Here is a 23,147-nt window from a genome sequence, read left to right on the forward strand (position 1 = left end):
TTCACTGTTAATAGTAATTGCAGAGAAGTAGAATTAATGCTAATAGTTGAACTTACATTTTATGCCTTTGTGTAATACCGAGTTAGGCATGAAATGTTACATAATCACATTTTATTCTTAAAGCTATACTGGCAGGTTATCAACTTTCCACTTCTGTGTGTAATGTTAAAAACAGTAAACCATGTTGGTTTGTTATGATCAGTAAAGAAAGGTTTACTCTCAGATAGAAGTGAAGAATTCTGCTGCTATTTTTGGCAACAGTGTTAAATTGTCAGAAATGTTTCCACGTTCACTATACTGCATAGTGGCTCCCTGCTCACACACCACACACATGTTATAAATCCATTGTGAATGTAATGGGTTTGTTATAGAAAGTAAGCAACAATTTATATCCTGGTTGGGTTTAAACACCAGATTATTTTGTATCTGTGCCAACGGCTTTGACTCAACGTCTGAGTAAATGAACTTGAATATCCGGTACTGTGTTGGTGAAATAACATTGATATTTGTAATGTATTAATATTTGAGCGACTTGTTTCCTTATAAAATACAGTGATACACTTAACTAAATCATTATGTTGTGCAAATACCATCAATAAGGAGAGTTATGTATTACCCATGAAGCAACCACTGCAGGCTACTTCAGTAAAGGATGCTAACAATAAATTACCACTAGTGGTGATACATTGAAACTGATGATTATTAGAATAGCTTGCAGATATATTGTATATACAGGGTGTTACAAAAAGGTATGGCCAAACTTTCAGGAAACATTACTCACACACAAAGAAAGAAAATATGTTATGTGGACATGTGTCCGGAAACGCTTACTTTCCATGTTAGAGCTCATTTTATTACTTCTCTTCAAATCACATTAATCATGGAATGGAAACACACAGCAACAGAACGTACCAGCATGACTTCAAACACTTTGTTACAGAAAATGTTCAAAATGTCCTCCGTTACCGATGATACATGCATCCACCCTCCGTCGCATGGAATCCCTGATGCGCTGATGCAGCCCTAGAGAATGGCGTATTGTATCACAGCTTTCCACAATACAAGCACGAAGAGTCTCTACATTTGGTACAGGGGTTGCGTAGACAAGAGCTTTCAAATGTCCCCATAAATTAAAGTCAAGAGGGTTGAGGTCAGGAGAACGTGGAGGCCATGGAATTGGTCCGCCTCTACCAATCCATCAGTCACCGAATCTATTGTTGAGAAGCGTACGAACACTTCGACTGAAATGTGCAGGAGCTCCATCGTGCATGAACCATACGTTGTGTCGTACTTGTGAAGGCACATGTTCTAGCAGCACAGGTAGAGTATCCCGTATGAAATCATGATAACGTGCTCCATTGAGCGTAGGTGGAAGAACAAACTAAAATGAGCTCTAACATGGAAATTAAGCGTTACCGGACACATGTCCACATAACATCTTTTCTTTATTTGTGTGTGAGGAATGTTTCCTGAAAGTTTGGCCGTACCTTTTTGTAACACCCTATATATGTACAAAAACAGCTACTAGAAAGAAGCCACAGTTCCTCTTCTGTGTGTGACCTTATCCTGTTTTATGTAATACACACACCAAAAAAGTTTGGCATCACCCCGGTTCCCAGAACTCCTGAAGATAGACGTTGACGGTGGATATTGTATAACTGACACAGTTCTTTTGATTGTTCAGAGATGTCACTAAAGCTGCCTAGAGATGTAAACAACCATGCATGAGCAGCAACTATTAGATGGAGGGGGTCTGACAGCTGATCAGTTCCAGTCATTCCACCAAGAAGGAGGCATACAACTCGTGTTGTCTGTAGTTCAACCATGCCTAGATGGTCAATACCGCAATTTGATTGCGTCCACGTTGTTACTTTGTGCCAGGAAGGGCTCTCGACAAGGGAAGTTTCCAGGCGTCTCGGAGTGAACCAGAACTGTGTTGTTCAGACATGGAAGAGATAAAAATAGACAGGAACTGTCGATGACATACCTCGCTCAGGCCGCCCAAGGCCTACTACTGCAGTGGATGACCGCTACCTATGAATTATGACTCGGAGCAATCCAGACAGCAATGCCACCATGTTGAATAATGATTTTCATGTAGCCACAGGATGCCGTGTTACAACACAGTGTGCAATAGGCTGCATGATGCACAACTTCACTTCCGATGTCCATGGCAAGGTCTATCTTTGCAACCATGATACCATGCAGCATGGTACAGATGGGCCCAACTTCATCTCGAATGGACCGTTTAAGATCAGCATCATGTTATCTTCACCAATGAGTGTTGCATATGCCTTCAACAAGGCAATCATTCGAGATGTGTTTGGAGGCAACCCGGTCAAGCTGAATGTCTTAGATACACCATCCAGCGAGTGCAGCAAGGTGGAGGATCCCTGATGTTTTGGGATGGCATTATGTGGGGCCAACATATGCCACTGGTGGTCATGGAAGGCACTGTAATAGCTCTATGATACATGAATGCCATCCTTCGACCAATAGTGCAACCATATCGGCAGCATATTGGCGAGGGACTCGTCTTCATGGACGACAATTCATACCCCCACGTGCTCATCTTGTGAATGACTTCCTTCAGGATAACAACATTGCCTGACTAGAGTTGCCAGCAAGTTCTCCAGACATGAACTCTATTGAATATGCCTGGGATAGATTGAAAAGGGCTGTTTATAGACAACGTGACCCACCAACCACTCTGAGGGACCTACGCCAAATCGCCGTTGAGGAGTGGGACAATCTGGACCATGCCACAACGAATACAGGCCTGCATCAGTGCAAGAGGACATCGTACTGAGTATTAAAGGTACTGGTGTGTGCAGCAATCTGGACCATCACCTATGAAGGTCTCACTGTATAATGGTACAACATGCAATGTGTGGTTTTCACGAGCAATAAAAGGGGCAGAAATGATGTTTATGTTGATCGCTATTCCAATTTTCTGTACAGGTTCCAGAACTCTCGGAAGCGAGGTAATGCAAAACTTTTTTTGATGTGCGTACTTTCTCTTAAGCATTTATGCGACTCTACACAGAAGACATTAGCTATCTATATACTGGTTAAAAGCTTGTGTAATATGAACATTAATGTTCATCATAATTTGCAGATATTCTCATAAAATGTAGAAGTTGCTAATAGGGTCTGTTTTACTTTGTTTTTGAATATCGGGGGATTTCCAATATCCTACCTGATGCAAATGTGCAATCTGTTATAAACTATTGCACCAGAATATAAAATTGGATTCTGAACACTAGATGGAGATGAGAAGTCTATATTGAAAATTTCAACTGTAACATTTGGATTGCGAACTTGTCAGTTTATTGTACATTCAATCTTACTACTTAAATCAATCCCAGTAGAGTGGAGATTGTGCAAGCTAGGAAGGGGATGTGTTATGTAACAGTTGATGGTTTGCTGAAGCTTACATTAGATTGAATGATTTCTGTTAGTTGTGTTGTAGAGCTATCGCCAATATAAAAATGACACTTGAAGGATCTAAGAGGTAAAATTGTGAACATGTGGTAAATTTTGTACATTAAGGGTATTTGTGTACTGTTGTGGTTACTTTCACATGAATGTGCTTGGCCAGAATAAATACACAATTTATAAAACGAATACAATGACATCTTATGTGTCACTCAATATGTACGAAAACCAACATTTATAATTTTTTTTGAATTTTTTAGCATTGGCTACCCAGTTGTGACTCTTGGATTTGGATTTAAGAGCTACGTTGGATACCGAATGCGGCAGGTATTTATATATTTACCATAAGGTGCATATTAAGTATGTAAAAATGTGTTTAAAGTTTGTTTTCCTGAAGGAGATACCCACAAGGTGGTGGTGTACATACACCTGCCTTGTATTGTGTAAGAAATATCTTGTTCTGTACCAAGCACCAAACAAAATTTATTTATTTGCGTTTGAAAACCAGAATGCAAATAAATTAATTTTGGAACTCCTTAATAGACAAAAAATAAAATAAATTCTTTGTGCAATAAAGACTGCAGCTGAGTACCCAACAAATTCCTAAATCTCTGTAGCAAAATACAACATCCTTTTTGTGTTGATGACAGCAGTGACTTGTGACAATAATATTCAAGATGCCTTTATCAACATTTGTGTTCTGCAAACCACCTCATGGGGTATGATGGAGAGTACATAGTGCATTATGTACGAGAATTATATCCGCCCCCCCCCCCCCCCCTCCCCCGTATCTCATCAGATTTTCTATTCATGAATGGTGCATTACATAATAAGTCGTGACATAAGCCCAAATTTCTCTTAATGTTATTGTCCCAGTGAGTTATTGAGGTATATGTGAGAAGATTTATTGTAGTGTTTGACTCTTTTTGGAGTGTAGATGCAAAATACCGTTAAATTACTTAGAGGCAGAATGGCTGTAATCAAACCTTAAAGAGGCAAAATTTCAAGTGCTACTGTATACACATGTAAAAGTAGGGGTGGAAAACTATACCTCATGCTCAGGAAATTTAGTTTCTTCTTAGGAAGGAAAGGGAGGTATGTTGGGGAATGTTGGAAAGGAATGGCAGGTCACTCAGATACCATGTTGTGAAGCAGCGATCTGTTGATAGAAGTAAGTAATTAGAGGTGGTGGGAGGGTATACAGGAAATGTTTGGTGCCTGGCTCATTCACATGAAAATGTCCGCAGTGGTGCAGGATTGAGAGAAGGGTTGGAGAGGGGGGGGGGGGGGGGAGAGAGAGAGAGAGAGAGAGAGAGAGAGAGAGAGAGAGAGAGAGAGAGAGAGAGACTAGGTTTGATTTCAGAGGTAACCATCTCACTTACTTCGAGATGTGGGTTAGGCAAAGGTGTTGGGTCACTATTTAGGAATCATTTTTGTTTTGTGTATCTGATCAGTAGCACATTTTCTCTTTTTTGTTACAGCAATACCCTTTTTATTTGTCAGCTATTTATTTACAAAAATAATAGAAATTTATAAATATTTGACTGTAGTTACGCATTTTTTGTGTCTACTATTGCAATCTTCTCAAAATACTTTCACTTTCTAATTTAACCAGTATAATCTGAATATTCTTTCCTAGTCATAGTGTCTCAACATTTCAAGCAGAAAAGCATATATGAAATAGGTGCAATATACAAGGATGGAATGAAAAATGTTTTGGGCTAATCTGATCGATCTGAGATCAGCTCATTTGGTCTTGAGATTCCACTTTTTTTTTCTCAGAGAAATTAAAAACAATTATTTTCAACTTAGTTATGCCTCCAATAATGTCTCTGTTCTAAGATTTCTTCCTTGTTAGCAGAGTTTTAAGCTCAGAGAACAGAAAATGTTCATGTCAGGCCCAGACTTGAGGAATATGTTGGTAGGGAACTATTTTAAAGGTTGTGATTCTTGAGTTTCTCCCGGCGTATTTGATAATCAAAATATCCACGGGTGTACTGCCGGTCTATAGTGTTCAATGGGCACAATATTTCGGCGATCAAACATGTCGCCATCATCAGGTGAACTGACGGACTGAGCTCCTGTGAACGTGCCGGCACGGAGATCCGTACGCTATGGCTGCTCAGGCTGGACCTGGGTTCGGTCGCGGCGGCGGCCGATTTAAATACCCTCCACCCGCGGCGCGCTCCCTCCGCCGTCCGCGCCCCGCGCCACGGTAGTGCGGTGGAACAGATTGCGACAGCGTCTGAGATGACGTCGATGTGATGGCTCTGTCTGCAGTGGTCATCACAACTATGCGTTTGCTCAATTTACTCTTGATTAACCCAATCGCTGGTTCCCATGCCCTGCTAAGATTATAGCCACAGTCACGGTTTATGAGGTCGTCATTGGTGCGAATTTCGATGGCCTCTCTAACAACGCTGTCCCAGTATCTCGACGTCTGTACCAGAATCCTCGTGCGGTCATACTCCATAGCATGATTTTCCGACAAACAATGTTCAGCGACCGCTGACTTGCTCGGATACATCAGTCGAGTGTGCCTCTGATGTTCACGGCATCGATCCTCGACGGTACGCATTGTCTGACCAATATACGACTAACCACATTGACACGGAATCTGGTACACGCCGGCCTTCCTCAAACCGAGGTCATTTTTGGCGCTCCCCACCAGTGCACGAGTTTTATTCGGAGGACAAAACACAGTTCCGACCCGGTGTTTCTTCAGAATGCGGGCGATTTTCCCCGAGAGTGCGCCTGTGTATGGAATAAATGCAGTGCCTACCTCCTCCCTCGTGACTTCATCCATCTCAACAGGTTGTGCTGCAGTGGTTGGGCGGAGAGCACATTGGATCTGCCACTCTGAGTACCCATTTTTTCGAAACACAGTTCTCAGATGGCAGCTGTCTGCGTGCAAATACAGATCAGTGTGTGTTGTCTTTCGATACACCCCATGACCTAGGGTGCCGTCAGCCCTTCTCCTGACCAAGACGTCAAGGAAAGGTAATTTACCCTCCGTTTCAGTCTCCATAGTGAATTTGATGTTGGGGTGTATGGAGTTTGGATGTGTAAGGAAGTCAAGGAGTTTATCCATACCATGTGGCCAGATGACGAACGTGTCGTCCACGTAACGGAAAAAGCAAGTAGGTTTCCATTCGGATGACGACAGGGCTTCCTCCTCGAAGTTCTCCATGTACAAATTCGCTACCACTGGTGAGAGTGGGCTACCCATGGCGACTCCCTCCGTTTGTTCGTAGTATTCTCCATTAAAAAGAAAATACGTGGAAGTCAAGACATGCCTAAAAAGTTCAGTGGTATTCTCGTCAAACCTCTGACCAATCAACTCTAGCGACTCTCGCAGGGGTACCCTCGTAAACAAGGAAACGACATCAAAACTCACCATGATATCTGACTCATCCAACCTGGAGCTATCTAGGCGTTTAACAAAATCCACGGAATTACGGATGTGATGAGGGCATTTACCCACATAAGGACTTAATATTCCCGTCAGATATTTGGCCAACAAATATGTAGGTGCCCTGATGTTGCTGACAAGAAACGAGCCAGCCTCGCATTGGTACGTGAGAGAGTGCAATTCATCCGCCGGAGCCTTGAGTTTATCTCACAGGAATTACTCAAATTAAATTTGCAACTGGCTACTAAGTTCACTTCTTTTTCCTGGGATTGGATTGATGGTGTCACCTGGGTGTCAGCTGATTCCGCCCATAAGAAAGCTACGGGACGTCAAACAGCTAAGTTCTCACGTCTCCTTGACAAACCATCTCTGCAGGTTCCGTGCAAGACTGTCATCAATTTGAGTGGCATGGTGTTGAGTGATGATGCGGTCTCGGTTTTGCAGAAAGGTCTCAACTTCGCTCCCACCCCCCAAGTTCACTCCGGTTGCAGAAGTTGTTAGTGCTGTTGAACAGGTTGCAGCTCGACTTCCGCCAGAATCAGCCGAGGAAATACGTCGTGAAACTTGTCGTGCGTTGACGAAATCCAAGCCGATGAAGTCAAATATCAGCAGTAAAGAGAGGGCGGCCATTCGTGATCTGAGGGAACGCTCTGAAATTGTTGTCTTACCGGCTGACAAAGGCAATGCTACAGTTGTTGTCTCCCATAAGGACTACACTGATAAGATGCAGAGCCTGCTAAATGACGATTCCTACAGGAAGATCAGCGTTGACCCAACAAAGAAGGTGGAGAACAAGACGAGGGTTCTTCTCAAGGACGCAGATTTACCGGAGGGTGACGCTAAGAAATTGTTACCCCAAGGTCCGGTACGGCCTAGACTATATGGACTCCCGAAGGTTCACAAAGAGGGGGTACCATTACGCCCCATTGTCAGCAACATCAGGGCACCTACATATTTGTTGGCCAAATATCGGACGGGAATATTAAGTCCTAAGTAATTCCGTGGATTTTGTTAAACGCCTAGATAGCTCCAGGTTGGATGAGTCAGATATCATGGTGAGTTTTGACGTCGTTTCCTTATTTACGAGGGTACCCCTGCAAGAGTCGCTAGAGTTGATTGGTCAGAGATTTGATGAGAATACCACTGAACTTTTTAGGCATGTCTTGACTTCCACGTATTTTCTTTTTAATGGAGAATACTACGAACAAACGGAGGGAGTCACCATGGGTAGCCCACTCACACCAGTGGTAGCGAATTTGTACATGGAGAACTTCGAGGAGGAAGCCCTGTCGTCATCCGAATGGAAACCTACTTGCTTTTTCCGTTACGTGGACGACACGTTCGTCATCTGGCCACATGGCATGGATAAACTCCTAGACTTCCTTACACATCTAAACTCCATACCCCCCAACATCAAATTCACTATGGAGACTGAAACGGAGGGTAAATTACCTTTCCTTGACGTCTTGGTCAGGAGAAGGGCTGACGGCACCCTAGGTCATGGGGTGTATCGAAAGACAACACACACTGATCTGTATTTGCACGTAGACAGCTGCCACCACCCTTCACAGAGAAATGGGGTACTTAAAACTCTAGTACATAGGGCGCGCACTATCTCTGACACAGAGAGTCTACCCCAGGAATTGGAACATCTGAGAACTGTGTTTCGAAAGAATGGGTACTCAGAGTGGCAGATCCAACGTGCTCTCCGCCCAACCACTGCAGCACAACCTGTTGAGATGGATGAAGTCACGAGGGAGGAGGTAGGCACTGCATTTATTCCATACACAGGCGCACTCTCGGGGAAAATCGCCCGCATTCTGAAGAAACACCGGGTCGGAACTGTGTTTTGTCCTCCGAATAAAACTCGTGCACTGGTGGGGAGCGCCAAAGATGACCTCGGTTTGAGGAAGGCCGGTGTGTACCAGATTCCGTGTCAATGTGGCAAGTCATATATTGGTCAGACAATGCGTATCGTCGATGATTGATGCCGTGAACACCAGAGGCACACTCGACTAATGTATCCGAGCAAGTCGGCGGTCGCTGAACATTGTTTGTCGGAAAATCACGCTATGGAGTATGACCGCACGAGGATTCTGGTACAGACGTCGAGATACTGGGACAGCGTTGTTAGAGAGGCCATCGAAATTCGCACCAATGACGACCTCATAAACTGTGACTGTGGCTATAATCTTAGCAAGGCATGGGAACCAGCGATTGGGTTAATCAAGAGTAAATCAAGCAAACGCATAGTTGTGACGACCACGGTGGACAGAGCCATCACACCGATGTCATCTCAGACGCCGTCGCAATCTGTTCCACCGCGCTACCGTGGCGCGGGGTGTGGACGGTGGAGGGTATTTAAATCGGCCGCCGCCGCGACCAAACCCAGTTCCCCCTGAGCAGCCATAGCGTACGGATCTCCGTGCCGGCACGTTCACAGGAGCTCAGTCCGTCAGTTCACCTGATGATGGCGACATGTTTGATCGCCGAAATATTGTGCCCGTTGGACACTATAGACCAGCAGTACCCCCGTGGATATTTTGATTATTTGAAAGGTTGCTTTTGTTGTCACCACAGTCAGTGAATGAGCAGACATTGACTTACAGTGGGACCTGTGATAGAAGATCCCTAACAGTTGCAATGGGCTCGGCCAGAGTGCTTCGCATATCTACATCGACTGATCACATACATGATTTTGTATACACCTCTGTGGCAAGTGTTGCTGTAGTGTTGTAAGACGACTAGCGTTTCAGTTGAGAGCTGGCAGCAGTACTGCCAGCTGTCGGGGATCGTCTTTTGCTGACTCTACTACATCACGAGTGCTATTTCACCCTTTTGCTTTAACCCACTACACAAATGGCACAATAATGCTGCATATTAAGAGACTGTGTTTTACAGTTTTTCATATATCGTATCATGATGATATCCTAATGGTTCCAGTTGACAGCCACCAACACTTTCTTCTATTAGAAAAATATAGTTTTTCTTTTTTTCAGTGCATTTTCACTTTCATTAAGTCAGTGTTATGACATCAACTATGTTTCAAGGTGCTTTGATGTATTGAAATTAACCTAGTCACATTAAAAATTAAGCACCATTACTTGCGGAAAGTCGTTGAGGATGTTGTGTGCCAGCTCGTGTCTCAGATATCTCACAACACTTTCAATTTCATCAGTTTTTTCTTCAGAAAAACCTCAATTAGGAATGCGCTGCAATCCTTGAAATATCTATACCACATTTAAAATCACTTATCCATTAATAATAGGTATGTATGGTTTAGAGTATTGGTATAGTATTCCTGAAGACTTCTCAGTTCAGTTTGCTCATGTGGTTTAGCACAGTTGTTTCATCAGTGCACAAATGTGTCTTTATGCAAATCACTAAAGGCAACTCAGCAAGCAGTATAGAACACATATGTGATATTGGAACCAAATTTTTAGAAGATTTGCAAATAGTAAGTGTCTCAAAACTTCCTGCTGTTTTGTAGAAATTTACTAGACTCAGCAGTCCATCCTTGTAGAAAAACTGTCCTGTTTCGTTCATGATTTTGCTTTATGGTTGGCTTAGTTATCCATATAGATCATTTATATGATCCACTGCAGACTATTGCTTGTTGGACTATAGTTTTTCATCACATTAGTGTTTACATCTTACTGTGTGGTAACGGAGCATTTATGCCTTTGAAAAATCACTTTTCTCATGCTGAAGTTGAGTTTGCAATCTTGGCATATAAGCTTGGCTTGATGAGCGTTTACAAGTGTTTTAATTTACTGCACATATTTTTCAGCGGAAGCAGAAGGAAGTAGCAAAAGAAAACGAATTCTACATGCAGTTGCTTCGACAAGCTCTCCCATTAGAGCAGCATGAGACACACCAGCATTTACTACCACAACAGCACCTCCTGCAACAGCAGAAACATCACCAGACTTGCCACGCGACTTGTCTTGAGAAGAACAAAGGTAAAAGAGAATTATTGTATTTGGATGTGTAATAGTGAGTTAACTAAATATAATTTTCCCATAGATATCTTCAGTGGAGCTGTAGCAAGTGAGGAACAAACAGTTTTGTGTTCTAGATATAATTTGGCAGTTCTTGCATGGGCTGTCCTTGAATAATGTTCTGTGTCTATCTGAAGAAGATTAACAACATTGGATGTTTGGATTGGTATTCGCACATTTGAAGTTATAAGGACACTGTAGGATGTACAATGTTTGTGCATAGAGATAGAAAGGAGGGGGGGGGGGGGGGAAGTAGGGAAAGAGAGAGAGAGAGAGAGAGAGAGAGAGAGAGAGAGAGAGAGAGAGAGAGAGACTGGCTTTTTGCAACCATCTATGTGGTGTTGTAGGTTGGGATAACAAGATTCACACCCGGAAGATATTCTCCCTGGTGGGTCCTCATTTATAAGTAATTCATGAAAAAGAGTTTCAGTTGCTACTGTAGAGTGTGATATTTGACACTTTTCTTTCGACTGGCACCATAGTTGAATGGTTAGCATACAAGATTAGTATGCTGAAGATGCAGGGTTCAAATCTTGTCAGAGCATTGTAGATTTTTATTTTTAAATGTTTATCAAAATTACGTAAACCATCATTTTTCTTCAGTTATTTGGTTCAAATGTAATTTTGTTTAAAATTTCTAATCCTTTCCCACATCATTTTAACCATTGTATTAATTTTATTTGTTCCCATTTTGTCTTCCTGTCATTCTTTTTTATTTAGAATATCTGTCCATCTTGTTTTAATTGTTTCTGTGTATATTTTGTAACATTTAATTGTTTAAAAATGCTGACCAATCAGTTGGACAACAAAAACAAAAAATTATTAATCTTCATATTGATTATGCAGTAGTCAGAAAAGTTTATTTTTCATTGGGAGATGTGCTTTCTTTGTGTTGGCCGTCGTCATCTAAACAATTGAAACATAAATTGTTGTCACACTATCGACAAAATATCAAAGCTACCTTTCTGCATTCACATTGTTTTTTCATCAGATTCAGCAAGAAGCACACTTAATTGATATTATGAAATACTATCATTTCATTGCGTAACTTCAATCCCTACCTGGCTTATCTTACTGTGTTTCTAAACACTGATGCACACAAAATTCAGTAAACAATTGAATGTATTCTAATTACATCTTCACTTTTATCAATTTCATATTTAACTTGAAGTAACTCGGGTGCACTAGGAAGTTTTTTTTAATCATAATTTTCACCAGATGATAAAAATATACAGCACATAGCAGACACAGTGGAGAAAACTTTGGAGGAATAATTTTTACAGTGCACATAGCTTTTCCAGTATTATTCACAAATATTTTCTCATATAATTTGTTGTCCATCCAACCACCTCATGGACCAAGACTAAGAAAAATACATTTTCTTTGACATAAGATTACTCGACAGATTTCAAATATTGTCTATACATTTCTTTCATTAATTTTACTGATGTCGAGCAGGTGATGACCACATTTCTGCATTTGTCTCCAAGCTCAATTTCTTTAGCAACTCTGTCAGAATTTATTTCAGACTTCCTGCAAGCATAAGAACAAGTGTGGTAGCAATTCACTGAAGAAAATATATACAACAAAAGCACTGCCAGATCGATAGACACCCAAACAAACGCTAACATACACACAAAATTCGAGCTTTCGCAACCGGCAGTTGTTTCGTCAGGAAAGAGGGAAGGAGAGGGAAAGATAAAAGGATGTGTGTTTTAAGGGAGAGGGTAAGGAGTCATTCGAATTCCGGGAGCGGAAAGACTTACCTTAGGGGGGAAAAAAGGATAGGTATACACGCACACACATATCCACCCGCACAGACACAAGCAGACATTTGTAAAGACAAATAGTTTGGGCAGAAATGTCAGTCGCGGCAGAAGTACCGAGGCAAAGAAGTTGTTGAAAGACAGTTGAGGTATGAGCGGCGGCAACTTGAAATTAGCGGAGGTTGAGGCGTGGCGGATATCGAGAAGAGAGGATATACTGAAGGGCAAGTTCCCATCACCGGAGTTCTGACACGTTGGTGTTAGTGGGAAGTATCCAGATAACTCTGACGGTGTAACACTGTGCGAAGATGTGCTGGCCGTGCACCAGGGCATGTTTAGCCACAGGGTGATCCTCATCACCAACAAACACTGTCTGCCTGTGTCTATTCATGCGAATGGACAGTTTGTTGCTGGTCATCCCCACATAGAAAGCTTCACAGTGTAGGCAGGTCAGTTGGTAAATCACGTGGGTGCTTTCACACGTGGCTCTGCCTTTGATCATGTACACCTTCTGGGTTACAGGACTGGAGTAGGTGGTGGTGGGAGGGTGCATGGCACAGGTTTTACACCGGGGGCAGTTAAAAGCGTAGGAGCCAGAGGGTAGGGATGGTGGTTTGGGAATTTCATAGGGATGAACTAAGAGGTTACAAAGGTTAGGTGGACGGTGGAAAGACACCCTTGGTGGAGTGGGGAGGATTTCATGAAGGATGGATCTCATTTCAGGGCAGGATTTTAGGAAGTCGTATCCCTGCTGGAGAGCCACATTCAGTCTGATCCAGTCCCGGAAAGTATCCTGTCACAAGTGGGGCACTTTTGTGGTTCTTCTGTGGGAGGTTCTGGGTTTGAGGAGATGAGGAAGTGGCTCTGGTTATTTGCTTCTGTACCAGGTTGGGAGAGTAGTTGCGGGATGCGAAAGCTGTCTTCAGGTTGTTGGTGTACTGGTTCAAGGATTCCGGACTGGAGCAGATACGTTTGCCACGAAGACCTAGGCTGTAGGGAAGGAACCGTTTGATGTGGAATGGGTGGCAGCTGTCATAATGGAGGTACTGATGCTTGTTGGTGGGTTTGATGGGGACGGACGTGTGAAGCTGGCCATTGGACAGATGGAGGTCGATGTCAAGGAAAGTGGCATGGGTTTTGGAGTATGACCAGGTGAATCTGATGGAACCAAAGGAGTTGAGATTGGAGAGGAAATTCTGGAGTTCTTCTTCACAGTGAGTCCAGATCATGAAGATGTCATCAATAAATCTGTACCAAACTTTGGGTTGGCAGGCCTGGGTAACCAAGAAGGCTTCCTCTAAGCGACCCATGAATAGGTTGGCATACGAGGGGGCCATCCTGGTACCCATGGCTGTTCCCTTTAATTATTGGTATGTCTGGCCTTCGAAAGTGAAGTAGTTGTGGGTCAAAATGAAGCTGGCTAAGGTAATGAGGAAAGAGGTTTTAGGTAGGGTGGCAGGTGATCGGCGTGAAAGGAAGTGCTCCATTGCAGCGAGGCCCTGGACGTGCGGGATATTTGTATACCAGGAAGTGGCATCAATGGTAACAAGGATGGTTTCCGGGGGTAACAGATTGGGTAAGGATTCAAGGCGTTCGAGAACGTGGTTGGTGTCTTTGATGAAGGATGGGAGACTGCATGTAATGGGTTGAAGGTGTTGATCTACGTAGGCAGAGATACGTTCAGTGGGGGCTTGGTAACCAGCTACAATGGGGCAGCCGGGATGTCAAACGGTCCCTTCCCTACAGCCTAGGTCTTCGTGGCAAACGAATCTGCTCCAGTCTGGAATCCTTAAACCATTACACCAACAACCTGAAAACAGCTTTCGCATCCCGCAACTACCCTCCCGACCTGGTACAGAAGCAAATAACCAGAGCCACTTCCTCATCCCCTCAAACCCAGAACCTCCCACAGAAGAACCACAAAAGTGCCCCACTTGTGACAGGATACTTTCCGTGTACACCTTCCGGGTTACAGGACTGGAGTAGGTGGTGGTGGGAGGGTGCATAGGACAGGTTTTACACTGGGGGCGGTTGCAAGTGTAGGAGCCAGAGGGTAGGGAAGGTGGTTTGGGGATTTCATAGGGATGAACCAAGAGGTTACGAAGGTTAGGTGGACGGCGGAAAGACACTCTTGGTGGAGTGGGGAGGATTTCATGAAGGATGGATCTCATTTTGGGGCAGGATTTTAGGAAGTCGTACAATGCGAAAGCTCGAAATTCTGTGTGTGTGTTTGTGTGTTTTATTCATTGTTCCTATCTACCGGCACTTTCCCGCTTGGTAAGTCTTGGAATCTTTGTTTTGCCTTTAAATATTTCTGCTTGTGTCTGTGTATGTATGGATGGATATGTGTGTGTGCGCGAGTACTCCCTTAAAACCCACATCCTTTCATCTTCCCTTTTCCTTCCCTCTTTCCTGACGAAGCAGCCGCCGGTTGCGAAAGCAGAAATTCTGTTGGTGTGTTTTATTCATTGTGCCTATCTACTGGCGCTTTCCCGCTTGGTAAGTCTTGGAATCTTTGTGGAAGTTTCTTTCTATTTTATTTTTCCGAGACTTACCAAGCGGGAGAGCGCCGGTAGACAGGCACAATAAAATAACACACAAATACACACACAAAATTTCAAGCTTTCGCAACCAACGGTTGCTTCTTCAGGAAAGAGGGAAGGAGAGGGAAAGACGAAAGGGTGTGGGTTTTAAGGGAGAGGGTAAGGATCCATTCCAATCCCGGGAGCGGAAAGACTTACCTTAGGGGGAAAAATGGATAGGTATATACTCGCGCGCGCGCGTATCCATCCATACATATTATTTATATATGAATGTACAAGTTTGCCAAATTTCTCTTTTTTACCAGAACTGTTCTTGATCCCCATAATGACAGTGATCGATGATATGTTGATTTGTAATTGTGACTCATTTGGTTAGTATTAATTAAAAGTTTTGGACAGTAATTGCTCATTATCAATTCTATTTGTTTTCTGAATTGTTCTGCTGCTTCCACAGTTTCTTCAATTGCTCATTACCACTACTATTCTATTTGTTTTCTGAATCATACTGCTGCTTCCTCAGTTTCTTCAAGTGTTGCAACATAAATTACACTGACAAATTTAGTCACTTTTCTCTGACTTATTCTGTGTTATATTTCAAAGTTCGTCACCCCACTTCCCACTGGCAAAGAATGAAAATTTTTCTGATAAGTATGGTAGGGTGACACCTTTGTCGAGTGTTTGAGTGTGCGTATTGTTACTTGTGTGTTGTACATTCTAGCATCCTTAACTTTTTGGATGTTTGGATATCAGACACAGCTTTTCGAATTTAGCATCACTTTGTTTATCATCTTGTTTCAATGTTTTCAATTGTTCTTTTCCATGTAAACTAGAGAAACCACTTTGTTGGATACTTTTCGATGAATAATTTGGATGGGTTTCAGTGAAGGCAACTGTTTTTGCTTTGTATTTTACTGGAATGTATGTTGATGGAGATGCTAGAATATTGGATGGGTTATAATATATTTCAATTTCTTCATCATTGAGATTACACCACAAAGAACAATTCTTTCGTGTTAATATAGGATGAAAAAATCCGAAAATTAACAAGCTTACCTCATCATGCAATCCCTCTTCATCAGTCTTGCTGTTTAAAATGAGTTCCTTATTGTGAACAATAACAATATCCATCGTGAGTTGAATCCTTCCCTCTGTGATTTGTTCGCCCATTGCTATGGCATTTGCATTTATAAAATCAGGATGTTTTTCAAAAAATTGATATCTCTCCTCATAAATAGACTATGCATAGTGAAAGGCCTTCATGAAAACTCACTTCAATTCTTCATAATATTCCTCCACTCTTTTGTCATGACTTTTGCTGGCTGATGAATTTGCTTTGTTGTGCATGTTAAATGCCACACATGCATAAAAAAAGCAGGAAGAAAATACAAAACTAAAAACAAAAAACAAACTGGTTTGTGGTTGGTAAACGCAAGTTAGCCAATATTCTGAGCACATTGGAGCAGTCAAACATTGACTATCACGGCCAAGGGTAATTTTCGAATATTTATTTTGATTATAATAATACAGATGAAGTTTGAAACAAAAGAAGGGATTACAAATAAAATGAAATTCATGCAAAATGAGGAATAGAAATAGTGACAGCATTAACATGGATGAAAATATAAGGCAATGAAAATGGAAGGATTTAAATTCAGGTTACTATGTAGAAATAATTAAAACCATCTGGCCAAAGATTCCAAACAAAAAAAGAATGATGGGAAGACAAAACGGGAACAAATAAAAAGGTTGATACCATGGTTAAAATGACATGGCAAAGGATTGGAGACTTAAAAAAATTACATATGAACCAAATAATTGAAGAAAAAATTATGATTTAAGTCATTTTGATAAAAATTTAAAAATAAAACTCTAAAAATGCTCTGACAGGATGAGAACCGTGTATCTTCAACATACCAGCCTTGTACACCAAATATTAAACTATGGTGCCAGTCAAAAGGAAACCGTAAAACATAACTAAAGTAACAGACAAGATTCTTTTTTGTCAATTACCTGTAAAGGAGGGACCACCAGGGCGAATGGCTTCAGGGCGTGAGACCTGTGATCCCAAATTATACCACCATACAGCTGGTTGCAAAAAGTTGATAACTCCACTAGGGACCTGTGCTTTGCAATGTGATCAACACAGTTCAAATTGCAGGAAGCAGCTGAGTTGGATCTCACGGCTAAAGTGACATCTTTACTGTTACTGATGATTCCACCACACTGTACTCCTCCTCAGTGGCTAAAAAATGAGGCCTAATACTTACTGGACACTATATATGCAGGTGTGCAACCATTATGAAGTTGTTTCACCTACTAGTTGCAGAATTATTGTAATTATAAACAATCGTGGGTAACTGATATTTGATTCAAATAAAACAAATTAATTTTACAGTGTTACATGAAATGAAATCATAATTGATGCGCATTGAAAACCGGGGATCCGAGTTGATTATGTATCATTATCACATGTAACAAATAAAACATTTGGCAACTAGTGTGTAAAATTGTGTGAAGTGAAGAAAGGGGTGTGCAGCAGGAAGAGAACAGAGATATACCAATTATCATGGTTACAGGATTATATATTCCTTTTGGAAGTTTGTCTTATGGTTAGCTCATCTATACTGTACCAGTATATCGAGAATTTATCAAGTTTTAAGCTGAGTTAGAGGTTTTACATTTTAATGTTAAATCATGTTCTGATTGAAGGTGATCTGCCTAGTTGTGCCCAATGTTGTGAGTGGTAACTGAATATGTGCAATCCTTGTCAAGAATCTTAAGTTTTGGTCCATCGAGGTTGTTTTGGTATAGAACAGAATGATTGGATACCACAACTGTGTTTACTGTGCAGATGAAAAACTGTGTGCTGGTTTGAGTAAGCAGTTAAATGTATCATGAATAACAGTATTGTGTGCATTTGAGAAATTTAGAGGTCATTCCTTTTCTTGAAAACAATAACAGGTTATTCATATGGCAGGATAGCTTTGTACCAGATATTCACAAGTTCTACCTGAATAGCGATTACTTTTTCTAACAGGATAATGGTCTACCAAATTAATCTTGAGAAATTTGCGCATGACAAATGTAATTGTGAAAGGCATGTAGTGTAGTCTTAAATATTTACCATGTAAGGTGGTTACTGTCTGATTAAAATTACTTGTTGGTTGACATTTCATGCGCTGGATCTGATTTCCTCCAATCAGAGTGCCCATTGCCATGCCCAAATTGTTTGCCATTGCCAAACTGCCACAACAGCATGACCCTCTTGTGGGCAAGAAGAGAAGTTTTCAGAAATGCATAACAAGTCTGGATCCTTTTGAACAAGATACGATCAGGTGTTACATATAGTTACCGCCATCTTGGAAATCGGCCTCCATTGGACAAGCTTCATACAACATTGCACGAGTTTGGACTTTTTTAAAGGCAGCAAATCATTGTTGCAAATGATTCTGCAGAGCCTCGGTTTTAAAGACAAAAATATTTCATGCCATAAAATGTTGGTGGAACCAGCAGACGTAGCCATGTAGCAATGCAGATTTTTGCGTTAAGTTAAAAAATGTTAATTTTTAGGACGTTGTTTAGATTGACAAAACATTGGTGAATATTGGTCATGCTGTTAAGAGAGGTTGGACTGACGACAAAGGAGAACATGTGGCGCTCCCTGCTGTAAAATTTGGTAGAATTATTCTTTCGTGTCCTGGTACCTACCAGGGCATTATTACCAGATATCAGTTGTTTTCAAATTAGAGAAATGGTAGAGTACCATTAAGAAATCAATAGTGAAACGTTTTTAAATTGGTTTGAAACTACATTGTTACCAAGTTCAGAAACTCCATCATTAATCATTCTCAACAATGCTCCATACTGTTCAGCTATAAAGAATAAGGCTCTAACCTTGTCCAGTTCAAAGGAAAACATTATTCATTGGTTACAACAACAGAGTTACTGTGGATGATACACTGAAAAAAGTAGAAGTCTTAAAATGCTTGCCACTCCTTAAGCCACAATCCACGATCTACGTTATTGACAAGGTAGCTTTTCAGTATGGACATAGAGCTATAAGAATGCTACCTGATCACTGCTACAGTAATGCATTTGAACTTATTTGAGTGCAAGTGAAACAATATGTTGCTCATGAAAATAAAAAGTTTACTGTAAGTGAAGTTGAGAAACTAACAATTCAGGACCTAGAAAATATCACTGAAATGGACTATGGAGGGCGGTTGTGATGCATACCGAAATGAGTGACTGACAAAGTGTGGAATAATGGAGGTCTTCCCGAAGTGTTGCGGAACTTATTATTGTTTCCTGTTGCTCATCCAATTTGGAAAGTTCCAGTGACCCTGGAATGAGTGGTGTCTAACCTCTTTCGAACAACACAGTTACCTGCAGCTACCAATCAGTGGAGATGTGTAAAAAGAAAATGTTAATTTACTTGTAAGCAGTATACTTTTATCTCTAAGAACCATGCCTCTGTTGCCTATAACCTGTAACCAAGTGCCAAGCAGGACTGCTCATTGGTTGCTAAAACGTTAGCTTGGGTAGCCAGTGTGAGGATAATTACAGGTAACAAATGACAATGAGAAATTACTGTTTCATTTTAACTCTGAAACTGAAATTTTTTGTCTTGAATTTGCTCGTAGAGAGTAGCTATAATCTCAATGAACAAAGCAAGTATGGCGCGTGGGGTACCCGCGCAGTCTAAGGTGCCTTGCCATGGTTTGCATGTCTTCTCCTGTCAGAGGTACGACTCCTTCCTCGGGCATGGGTGTGTGTGTGTGTTGTCCTTAGCGTAAATTAATTTAAGTTAGGTTAAGTAGTGTGTAAGCCTAGGGACTGATGACCTCAGCAGTTTGGTCCTATAGGAACTTACCACAAATTTCCAGTTTCCAAAGCAAATATGGTTAATAGTTCTGCCACATGTTATTGAGTACCCTTTTCTCAGGTACATTGCACATCATGAGGTTAAGGTTAAGTTAGGAAATAACTTTAAATCCAGGGCTACAAAATGTCATCTACAGGTTCTCAGCTGACACTGTGGATCAGAAATTTTCTAAGTACAGAGATGTGTTATCCTGTACGCGTGCTGTAGTCTCTAGCAGCATGCGCATCCAGGTATCTGTTTGTAAACACAGAGCGATGTAGATGTACATCGAGAAGCAGGGGCTCAAGGATGCAAGAGTTTTGTCCATATAAGTAATGAATCTGGTAAGAAAGCATCAGTCTTCATGCAGCTGCTTGAGCAACAACATTGGATCGCTCACATAGAAGATGTCACGATATTATAGGAGGAGAAGGCGTTCCCGCCTTACAGGTATAAAGCAATAGACAATATTTCTATTAATACCAAGAACTGTGTAGGTGCACAAGTCATCCTGCATGGTCCATCAGTGTCCTTAACTTCACCCTTAGCAACAGTGATACCTTGCAGCATGGTAACGGCTGGGTAACTGTAGCCCTCACCAGTGGACCTAAAGTCGATAAAGTTGCAGGGCTTGAAAATTTTAACAGCCATGGCGTCATCGCATATCGTACAGTTCACATCACAGATGTCTACAAGAGAGATATGGGTGAATCATATTACTTGTTGTCGATGCTGTTGGTTCTGAGGACTAGGAATTGTCATAAAATAAATGAATCTGAATCTCTGTCAGTCTGGGTAAAAGGCTTTAACAAACGTAAAAAAAATTAGTGACATGTCAACTAAAATTTACTTTTAATCAGACTTTAGTGACATCCGTTCATGACTTACAAGGAACAAATCTTTGCCTGATTGTCTTAAAATAAAGTATGTACAGTTTATCATTCAGAACTTTTACAAAAAGTTAAATTTTATGATTGCAGGCTGTTAAAATAATGAGAGAGATCGGAACTTTTTAAATTATGGGATTGAAAATAAGATGAAAAGCTATAGTGAAGTATCACATTCAGGATACTGCTTTCTTCACTGTGTGAATAATGATAGCACTATTTTCTCTTACATTACCATATTTGGGACAACTCTGCTAGTGTCTTGTAATTTTAACTCCGCCATCTCTGTAAATGTACTCCATCATGAGATTAGCAATTAATCATGTGAACTAATTTAAAAAATGCAAATGTGGCATTTGCCAAATTAACTTTAAACAGGAAAACAATTCGCAGATGGATAACGCCTTTTTAACCATTGTTTTGAAAGGTGTGCACTATTCTGCTGGTAGCTTTGTCGGTATGTTTCTGACAGAATTGAGAAGTAAAATTGATGAACCAATATTTTAAATCTGATTATTCTTTGAGGTACGCTACTGTGTTCTATGCAGGTTTTGAGCCTTTCTCTGTAGTGTGTTATTTATTTTTATATATTACCATACATGTCTAGTTTTTGTATTGCTAAATTGGAAAAGAAAATAGTAAACAAATATTTTTAATGGATGTAATGCTAAGTATATAATGACTCTACGAAATCACATGAAATGACTTGTTCTAGGAATGATTAGCTTGGTTCATATGAGCTCTCATAACCTGAGAAAAATAGCCAAATAAATAAAAAAAAAAAAAAAAAAAAAACGCTTTCTGACGCCTCTGATAAAATTATTACGAAGTAGAAAGCCCACTCAAAACACCGTATTTATGCATTGCACTGATTTTTGTTTCTTTCGAGATGTTGCTAACATATAGAAGTGCATTATACTTACAGGGAAAATGTTTGAGCTTTCTGTATACTCCTGCTGTGGTAAAGAAGAAGAAGAAAAAAAATAGTGTGTACAATAAAGGATAAAACTAAAAAATGAGGCTCATAGCAAGACAAAAAGGTACCAATGTTTTCCATTATAAATGACAAATTTTATTTCTGAGCTATATGCATGTGGATACATCGTTGTTAAAACAAAAATTCTAGATATGGAATGAATAGCCACAATTAATTCTAACTGATTGGATGCCTGGAACAATTTACCAGCAATAATTGTTTAAGATAACAGGGAGATGGCTCAGAAGTGTAAAAGCACTTGCTGTTCACAAGATTTGTTTTGTGAAGAACCTCCAAACAGTTGAAATATTTGTAATTATCAGATGACTTCCATTGCAGTCAGCCCTACTGTGGTTGCTTTTTATTTGTTTAGTTTAGTGTGATTCTAAAGAAGCTGGTGGGTCGCAAAAAGTAGTCATGAGAAGTTAATGGAAATCCTTTATATTCATAACCCGTTTAGGGTGTGGTCCATCATCAGGTCACCTGCTAAATTAATAACACATTTTTATATTACCTGTGTGAATGTTTACGGAAATGTATTAATACAGGCATAAAGGTTTGAAAATCAAAATTCAAAATTTTTTTTTTTTTCCACGGAATATGCACTGCATACAGTATAATTACAGTGTTGTGACAAAAAAGTCTCAAGTCATTCCATGCCATGTGGTCTGGAGGTTCCTGCATGACCATAACAGATTTTGATGAAATTTTGTATAAACAATCGCACATGCTCCTAGTGAACATTATTAAAGTTTCACGACCATTAATTCAGTAGTTCCTGATACATATATTGGCAGTAATTTGGTTGACTCTAAAGCACAGCTATCAACAATACATCCATGAGTTTTGGAAAATTTGAGACATATCTCCAGTAATATATTCTTGAAAGATACAAAAGTAGGTCATCTTGTACAGCACCTTGCACTATCTTAATCAAAATAATACAAAAAAAGTCCTCTGAGCTATATGCATGTGGATAATTTGAAGCAAGTCGGCCAAAACAATATCTGCTCCGGGTAAAAAGTGAACTTCAGTTTCATATATATCTGGAATATTTGTGGAAAATATCTGTTTTCCAGTAGTATACAAATTTAGAGTAATTTGACAGTTTTTCTTTAAAAAAATGTAAAAAAATGCTGTTTTCGTCCACTTTTGCAAAAGAATCTTCTTCAAATTCTATTAAACTGTTTTTCTTGGGAAGACCAGGTCCTAAACCATCTGAGAAACTATGTTTGGTTGTGCAATGCAAACATATAAGGC

The 23,147-nt window shown here is 40.6% G+C and overlaps 1 protein-coding gene across 1 annotated transcript in view; it reads left to right on the plus strand.

Annotated features, from left to right (window-relative positions):
• The window catches only part of LOC126272447 (macoilin), a 136,913-nt gene that overhangs the window by 40,751 nt on the left and 73,015 nt on the right, over positions 1-23,147 (plus strand). Inside the window, exons 5-6 of the mRNA XM_049975322.1 lie at positions 3,699-3,765; positions 10,641-10,812. Coding sequence (XP_049831279.1) covers positions 3,699-3,765; positions 10,641-10,812 — 239 coding nt within the window. The remainder of the gene's footprint in view (positions 1-3,698; positions 3,766-10,640; positions 10,813-23,147) is intronic.

The sequence above is a fragment of the Schistocerca gregaria genome, chromosome 5 (assembly GCF_023897955.1).
Source record: "Schistocerca gregaria isolate iqSchGreg1 chromosome 5, iqSchGreg1.2, whole genome shotgun sequence".
In the NCBI taxonomy this organism is placed as follows: Eukaryota; Metazoa; Arthropoda; class Insecta; order Orthoptera; family Acrididae; genus Schistocerca; species Schistocerca gregaria.